At 44.8% G+C, this 8,985-nt stretch overlaps 1 protein-coding gene across 4 annotated transcripts; it reads right to left on the reverse strand.

Annotated features, from left to right (window-relative positions):
- Positions 1–434: 434 nt before the first annotated feature.
- On the reverse strand, positions 435–5,741 carry thtpa (thiamine triphosphatase). Of its 4 annotated transcripts, none has more exons than XM_059016981.1 (4): positions 5,621–5,741; positions 2,573–2,657; positions 1,273–1,950; positions 435–720 (listed from the first exon to the last, which is right to left on the reverse strand). In XM_059016981.1, the coding sequence occupies exons 2-4, from the start codon at positions 2,640–2,642 to the stop codon at positions 608–610; spliced, it is 861 nt and encodes a 286-aa protein (XP_058872964.1). In that variant the 5' UTR covers positions 2,643–2,657; positions 5,621–5,741; the 3' UTR covers positions 435–607. The 4 variants fall into 4 exon arrangements, with proteins under 4 accessions (XP_058872964.1, XP_058872965.1, XP_058872961.1 ...); XM_059016982.1 differs by lacking the exon at positions 5,621–5,741 and adding an exon at positions 5,337–5,605; XM_059016978.1 differs by lacking the exon at positions 5,621–5,741 and adding an exon at positions 4,360–4,630.
- Positions 5,742–8,985: the final 3,244 nt, after the last annotated feature.

Raw genomic sequence — 8,985 nt, forward strand, 5'->3', positions numbered from 1 at the left:
CAGAGGAACCAGCCTCTCTCTCCCTCCCTCCCTCCCTCTCCCTCTCCCTCTCCCTCTCTCCCCCTCTCTCTCCCTCCCTCCCTCCCTCTCTCTCCCTTTCCCTTCCTCCCTCTCCCTCCCTCTCTCTCTCTCTCCCTTTCCCTTCCTCCCTCTCCCTCTCTCTCTCTCTCTCTCTCTCTCTCCACTCCCTTCAAGAGTATTATTGGCATGACTGATTTTTACAAGTATTGCCAAAGCAGTGATGGGAAAATTCAATCTTTCCAATTAACATTTTATTTAACTGAATAAAAACAAAACAACACAGTATACTTAAAACAAATCACAACAACACTAATGAGATAGATAGATATGTAAATAAACAAACACACACACACTCTCTCACTCCCTGTGCTAAACTCTCCTGTACAGCAGTTCATAAAAAAAAACCACGAACATAATTTAGTAGATCTTTTATTTAACATCATGTAATCAAAGAAACTACAAAATGATACCGCAGAGATCAGGGGGTGCAGAGAGAGTGAGGGGTGCAGAGAGATCAGGGAGTGCAGAGAGATCGTCGGGGGGTGCAGAGAGATCGGGGAGTGCAGTCGGGGGTGCAGTCTCTGTTTCAGGGGTGCAGCTTGTGAGCTCTCAGTAGTCTCCCATAGTGCTCTGGGTGGAACTGCTTCAGGTAGGCGTCCATTTTACCAGGGACCCGATTCTTACAGGCCTCGCTGAGACCTGAGGGGACAGACAGAGAGACAGGGAGACAGAATAATCATTAGTATAATAGAGACACAGACACTCACACACACTCACACTGAGACACACTCACACTGAGACACACACAAACTGAGACACAGACGCTTACACTGAGACACACGCACACACACACAGACACTCACACTGAGACACACACACACAGACGCACACACACTGAGACACACAGAGACTCACACACACACACACTGAGACACACAGAGACTCACACACACACACACTGAGACGCACACATACAGACACACACTGACACACACACAGAGACACTCAGACTGAGACACACACACACACAGACGCACACACACTGAGACACACACAGACGCACACACACTAAGACTCACACACCCACACAGACACTCACACACACACACACACACACTGAGACACAGACGCACACACACTGAGACACACACACACTGAGACTCCCACACAGACACTCACACACACACAGACGCACACACACTGAGACACACACAGACGCACACACACTGAGACTCACACACACACTCTCACCCAGTTTCTCCACCAGTTCTGCGATCCTCTCGGCACCTGCTGGGATCTGCTCCGGGGTCTCCACCAGCACTTCCAGTTCTCCCACTGCGAACCCGAAATCCACCAAGTCCAGGTCGGCCCGCACCCCTCCCTGCAGGATGTAGGAGCGCCTCACAGTGGTGAAAGAGGCAAACTGCACCAGAGCAAACTCACCCAGCCAAGCACTGTCTGTCTGTCTCTCCCACCGTCCCTCTCTCTCTCCTTCTTTCTCCCCCTCTCCCCTTCCCTCTCTCTTTCCTTCCTTCTCCCTCTCCCCCCTTCCCTCTCCTTCCTTCTCTGCTTCAGTCTTGCAGGAGCGCTCTCCCTCTCCCTCCTTTAAAATCTCCCTCTCTCTCTCCCCCTCTCCCCTCTTCTCTCTCAGCACCACTTGCCTCACCCTATCCACAATCTCCGACAGCTCAGTTATCTCCCTATAGCGGGTACACAGTTTTATGTTTCGTCCTTCTCCTCCTCCTCCTCCTCCTCCTCCTCTCTCTCTCCCTTTCTCCTCCTCCTCTTCCTCTCCCTCCCTCACTCTGACCGGGCATTTCAGCTCCCAGCATGCCCCTCTGCAGCGTAGCCAGGTGTCAGACAGGGTCAGGGTGAACTGCTCGGTATCAAAGTAGCGATCATGAAAACTGCGTTCGCCCACAAACTGAGCTGGAGAGAAGAGAGGAGAGGAGAGGGGAGAGGATAGGAGAGAGGAGTGAGAGGACTGTCACCTTAACCATCAACACAACAGGGGGAGTCACACAGTCAGGGGAGCGCAGGGGTCCCCGAGGGTCTCCCCTGGTAAAGGCACGGCTGTGTGGTGTGGAGGGGGGAGTCACACAGTCAGGGGAGCGCAGGGGTCCCCGAGGGTCTCCCCTGGTAAAGGCACGGCCGCGTGGTGTGCAGGGGGGAGTCACACAGTCAGGGGAGCGCAGGGGTCCCCGAGGGTCTCCCCTGGTAAAGGCACGGCTGTGTGGTGTGGAGGGGGGAGTCACACAGTCAGGGGAGCGCAGGGGTCCCCCGAGGGTCTCCCCTGGTAAAGGCACGGCCGCGTGGTGTGCAGGGGGGAGTCACACAATCAGGGGAGCGCAGGGGTCCCCGAGGGTCTCCCCTGGTAAAGGCACGGCCGCGTGGGGCACAGGGGGAGTCACACAGTCAGGGGAGCGCAGGGGTCTATTACAGTAATAGTACTAGTAATAATAATAATAATAATAATAATAATAATAATAATAATAATAATAATAATAATAATAATAATAATAATAATAATAATAATGCTCTGGTTCCTCACCTCCTAGCTCTTTCAGTCTGGTCTCTGTGTCAGAGCGACACACAAACTTCCGTTCTACCTCCACACTCATCCCTCTGTCCAGACACTGAAGAGAGAGACAGAGAGAGACAGACAGGGAGAGTCAGAGGGAGAGAGAGACAGGGAGAGTGTGAGAGAGACAGACAGAGAGAGAGAGAGGGAGAGACAGAGAGAGACAGACAGGGAGAGTGTGAGAGAGACAGAGAGAGTGAGAGACAGAGGGAGACAGACAGGGGGACTGTGAGAGACAAAGAGAGAGACAGACAGGGAGAGAGAGACAGAGAGACGGACAGGGAGAGTGTGAGAGACACAGAGAGACAGACGGAGAGTGTGAGAGACACAGAGTCCAGAGAGAACAGCAGCCCCACTGGCTGCCCAGTATGTGTGTGCCTGTGAACAGTGGGGTGGGGGGGGGGGGACGGAGAGGGAGGGAGGGAGGGGGGGAGGGGTAGGGGGAGGGACGGAGAGGGAGGGGGGGAGGGGGAGGGGGGGAGAGGGGTAGTTTGTTTTCAGAGTTCTCAGCGTTCAATTTCACATCCCTATCTCTTTATCTAATTATTAATTAATTTTCATTGCTTAACTTTTATTGATGTTGCTGATGTTTAGACTGTACTTTGGAACTGCTTTTGGCAAGGCAGCTAATGTCGTCATGCTAATAAAGCACCTTTGAATTTGAATTTGAGAGAGAGTCATTAAAACAGCCAGCCACAGGGTGGGGCTAGAGAGAGAGAGAGCGAGAGAGAATACATATAAGACACTGTCATGAGACCGCACCTGTAAAACCAGGGATATACTGAATTATTAAATTAACCTTGCTATTTTAATTGAATATATTTACATTTAACTGACCATATTTTATTTTCAGATTACTATACTGAATTTAGAGTCCAACATCTGTGTTAGTATCTAACTCTCTCTTCTCTCTCTCCTCCTCCCTCGACTTTGAATTTGAGAGAGAGAGAAAGAATTAGAGTGCTATCGGGCCCTAAAAAGACACTACACCCTGAGCAGGGTGAAAGACAACAAGCAGAGGCAGATCCGAACCAAATACAGGATCAGTGAGCACAGCCTGGCCATAGAAACAGGCCGACACAGGCAGACCTGGCTGCCCAAAGAGGACCGGCTGTGTCATCACTGTCCACTCCAACAAGTAGAGACAGAGATGCACTTTCTACTGCAGTGTACAAAATACACAGAAATAAGGGAAACTTTCCCAGCTGTGTGTCCAACTGGCAGCCCAGTACACAGCCGCCTGTCAAAGCCTGAGGGACAGACAGTGAGCACTCTGCATGAGTTCAAATCAAGTTATATTTCATTGTTGTTATTGTTAACTTATTAATAACGTGGTTATTATTTATATTTGTTTACCATTATTATTATCATTATTATTCTCATCAGTGTTATTGTCTATTTAATGTTCAGATGATGTGCTGTGCATGCATTGCTTTGGCAATACTGTGAATAATGGTCATGCCAATAAAGCACCTTTGAATTGAATTGAATTGAAAGAGACAGAGAGAGAGAGAGAGAGAGACAGAGACAGAGAGAGAGAGAGAGAGAGAGAGAGAGAGAGAGAGAGACAGAGAGAGAGAGAGAGAGACAGAGAGAGACAGAGAGAGAGAGAGAGAGAGAGACAGAGAGAGAGAGAGAGAGAGAGACAGAGAGAGAGAGAGAGACAGAGAGAGAGAGAGAGACAGAGAGAGAGAGAGAGAGAGAGAGAGAGAGAGAGAGAGACAGAGAGAGAGAGAGAGAGAGACAGAGAGACTTGCCAGACCCCGAAACACTCCCCATCCTCCTCGGAGAGCAGACAAGCTGTATAGAAGTGGCAGCCCAGGACACAAGCGCCTGCCACAGCCTGAGGGACAGGGAGTGACACTGAGGCTCCTCACACAGGGAGGGAAAGATAGATAAATACATGTTATAGAATACATATATAAATGTATATCATTATTGTTGTTGTGATGTGTCTGAAGTACTATGTTGTTTTTGTTTTATTTTATTAAGTTTTAAATGTTCATTGTAAAGATGGAATTTGGCAATACTTGTGAAAAATCAGTCATGCCAATAAAGCACTTGAAATTATTATTATTATTATTATTATTATTATTTATTTCTTAGCAGACTCCCTTATCCAGGGCGACTTACAATTGTTACAAGATATCACATTATTTTTTACATACAATTACCCATTTATACAGTTGGGTTTTTACTGGAGCAATCTAGGTAAAGTACCTTGCTCAAGGGTACAGCAGCAGTGTCCCCCCCACCTGGGATTGAACCCACGACCCTCCGGTCAAGAGTCCAGAGCCCTGACCACTACGAAATTGAATTGAGAGAGAGAGAAAAAGGGAAAGAGGCTGTGAGGTCCAGTGGTTAAAGAAAAGGGCTTATAACCAGGAGGTCCCTGGTTCAAATCCCAGTTCAGCCACTGACTCATTGTGTGACCCTGAGCAAGTCACTTAACCTCCTTGTGCTCCGTCTTTCGGGTGAGACGTAGTTGTAAGTGACTCTGCAGCTGACGCATAGTTCACACACCCTAGCCTCTGTAAGTCGCCTTGGATAAAGGCGTCTGCTAAATAAACTAATAATAATAAAAAGAGACGCCCATGCATACAATACTCACGCACAGAGAGAGAGAGACGCGCACACATTTGTCGTTAATGTACCGCACGATGCGGGGCAGGTGGCAAGCCTGCGTCTGATTCCGTGACGTAATATAAACATGGACAGCGGTGAACACACTCACCTCACCGGACACGGCCGTGATTGAACGCGCGTCTTTTTTTTTTTTTTTTTTTTTTTTTTACGGCGCTGACTAGGGGAAAATAAAACGAATCACGCACGATTATACTTTTAAAAAATGTAAAAAAAAATCATTTAAAAAAAAAAAAAAAAAAATTGTGTTGCCTGGCAACGGAGATCTATTGGCGTCGTAAAACTAGACACCATCGCAAATAAAGCGATTTTTATTTATTTATTTTTTTTCCAAAAACATTATTTAAAATGCTCTAATAAATAAAAGCGACCTACCCTTCTGAGAATCAAAGCGGCAAGTGAAGCCGGCGAATTGCATTCTGGGTTTGTAGTATTTTTCTACTTACGTACAACGTTTATTATTTAGACGAGACATAATTATTTTTGCAATAAAATCATCTCTTTTTTTTAATTGTCAGCGTGGCGCTTAATTAAAACCTTTTTAAAGTTGTCCTATAACATTACCAGCTATCGAAGCACTAAATGCCTACAACTCCCAGAAGGCACTGCTTTCCTTACGCTCTTTGGCCGGGAGTTAGGGAAGAAGCCTGCGCGGTGCACTCTGGAAGTTGTAGTCTTTATTTTGAGTTCGCCCACACCTGAGCTGAACTAGTCGCACAACACGTTTCACGCGTTTAGAAGTGTGTGTAGTTTTTTTTGCATGTGATAAAAAAAAAAACAAAAAAAAAAACGTCACTACAAATCGCTCAGCGCGGTGCTTGAAAGCAGAACCGTAAAGCAACGAACTGCTTGCAGACGGGTCCACTATAAGCGATTCGGTTGACCCACTGTTAAAACTGTTGTTTTGTAATTTACTCCAGTCGTGAACATAAGAACATAAGAAAGTTTCCAAACGAGAGGAGGCCCCATTCAGCCCATCTTGCTCGTTTGGTTGTTAGTAGCTTATTGATCCCAGAATCTCATCAAGCAGCTTCTTGAAGGATCCCAGGTTGTCAGCTTCAACAACATTACTGGGGAGTTGGTTCCAGACCCTCACAATTCTCTGTGTAAAAAAGTGCCTCCTATTTTCTGTTCTGAATGCCCCTTTATCTAATTTGTGACCCCTGGTCCTTGTTTCTTTTTTCAGGGTCCCCTGGGTCGACATTGTCAATACCTTTTAGGATTTTGAATGCTTGAATCAGATCGCCGCGTAGTCTTCTTTGTTCAAGACTGAACAGATTCAATTCTTTTAGCCTGTCTGCATACGACATGCCTTTTAAACCCGGGATAATTCTGGTTGCTCTTCTTTGCGCTCTTTCTAGAGCAGTAATATCCTTTTTGTAACGAGGTGACAAGAACTGAACACAATATTCTAGATGAGGTCTTACTAATGCATTGAACACATATTGAAGCAGAAGTGTATAATCACTGCATAGCGAAATGCTGAAGTTTGCAAAAATTAGACTTTTTTTTTTTTTTTTTTTAAATACCATCACAGATGAAAAGGCACTGGACATATATCCAACAGATATTGTTTAAGAATAGCTATAGTGTGAAGCGTTTATTGGTGATAAATACAAGGACATTGAAAAGGAAACGGTTTTTCTCACAAGGAGGCTGTGTGTTTCCGTGGTTAAAGTCCAGGGCCTGTACCCAGAAGGTCCCGGGTTCAAATCCCACCCCTGCTCCTGACTGACTCACTGTATGTGACCATGAGCTAGGACTATATAAAGCAGGATAGGACAGTCAATCCCGTGATGCAGTTCGGTACCCCATTACAGGTGCCATTTCTGGAGCCCACTCTGTACTGAATACATTGCGGAGATGCTGTGTTGCAGCGCCGGGATATACCGGTATGTTTTTTTAATAGCAATACAAAATATCCTAAATATAAAGTGACTGACTTTTATTTATGCCAATTAATGCTTGATTATGTCAAGACACATTTTACCAGCGCAAGCGCGAATATGTTAAAAGCATTGCGAGCACGCTGTGAAAGAGCTCTACGGGCTCCAGAAATGGCGTCACTGTTTACTAACTCAGTCCACTTGTGACATCATTTTCCTGTACTTCTTTATACAGTCCTAGACCCTGAGCAAGTCTCTTCACCTCCTTGTGCTCCGTCCTGCGGATGAGATGTTAAATCAGTGTCCTATTGCAAGTGACTCTGCATATAATGCACAGTTCACAGCCTGCCTCTGTAAAGCGCTTTGTGCTGGTCGGCCACTATGAAAGGCGCTATATAAAAATAAATATATGATATTACTATTATTTCAGACAGATGGCCAGGAAAGCAATGCACACATATTTATGAACAGCAGAGCAGGCTGAACAAATGGCAATATTAGATCAGAAGGCTCTATTTATTAATAATAATAATAATAATAATAATAATAATAATAATAATAATAATAATAATAATTCTGGCTAGATAATTGTATTAACTGCATTAAATCCTGTGAACTGGCCAAAATACAGATATAGAAACGTGTCGTGCCAGCGTCATCGCCGGGGCTTCTGGGTAGTGTAGTTTTCAAAGCAATGCATTCTTTAGAGTCCAATGAAAGCTGCTGAATAATGTTCCCTTGTTAACATATTGAATTGCACACCCTCTATATAGAATGAACTCCCTCAGCTTCATAGAGTCCAATGAAAGCTGCTGAATAATGTTCCCTTGTTAACATATTGAATTGCACCCCCTCTATATAGAATGAACTCCCTCAGCTTCATAGAGTCCAATGAAAGCTGCTGAATAATGTTCCCTTGTTAACATATTGAATTGCACCCCCTCTATACAGAATGAACTCCCTCAGCTTCATAGAGTCCAATGAAAGCTGCTGAATAATGTTCCCTTGTTAACATATTGAATTCCACCCCCTCTATATAGAATGAACTCCCTCAGCTTCATAGAGTCCAATGAAAGCTGCTGAATAATGTTCCCTTGTTAACATATTGAATTGCACACCCTCTATATAGAATGAACTCCCTCAGCTTCATAGAGTCCAATGAAAGCTGCTGAATAATGTTCCCTTGTTAACATATTGAATTGCACCCCCTCTATACAGAATGAACTCCCTCAGCTTCATAGAGTCCAATGAAAGCTGCTGAATAATGTTCCCTTGTTAACATATTGAATTGCACACCCTCTATATAGAATGAACTCCCTCAGCTTCATAGAGTCCAATGAAAGCTGCTGAATAATGTTCCCTTGTTAACATATTGAATTGCACACCCTCTATATAGAATGAACTCCCTCAGCTTCATAGAGTCCAATGAAAGCTGCTGAATAATGTTCCCTTGTTAACATATTGAATTCCACACCCTCTATATAGAATGAACTCCCTCAGCTTCATAGAGTCCAATGAAAGCTGCTGAATAATGTTCCCTTGTTAACATATTGAATTACACAGCGCTTTGTAGTTTTCCCAGATACTATTACGGCTTCCATTTTTTTTTTTGCGATATCGTTTTGTAGTTTCTCTTTGAGTACATGCTGTTAAATAAAACATTTAAATTATGTTCATATAGTTGTTTTTTTTTTAAATACAGATCACCTTTTTTGTTTTGTTTTTTGAACTTTGTATTGTATTGTGATCCGACATGCTTCCAAGAAACCTGACGAAGATATATCCAACCGGAAAAGCCTGTGGCGCATTCCAGGTCATAAACGAACTGTGGTCTCACAGATCCCCGCCTCATTT

This window comes from Acipenser ruthenus, chromosome 54 (assembly GCF_902713425.1).
Source record: "Acipenser ruthenus chromosome 54, fAciRut3.2 maternal haplotype, whole genome shotgun sequence".
In the NCBI taxonomy this organism is placed as follows: Eukaryota; Metazoa; Chordata; class Actinopteri; order Acipenseriformes; family Acipenseridae; genus Acipenser; species Acipenser ruthenus.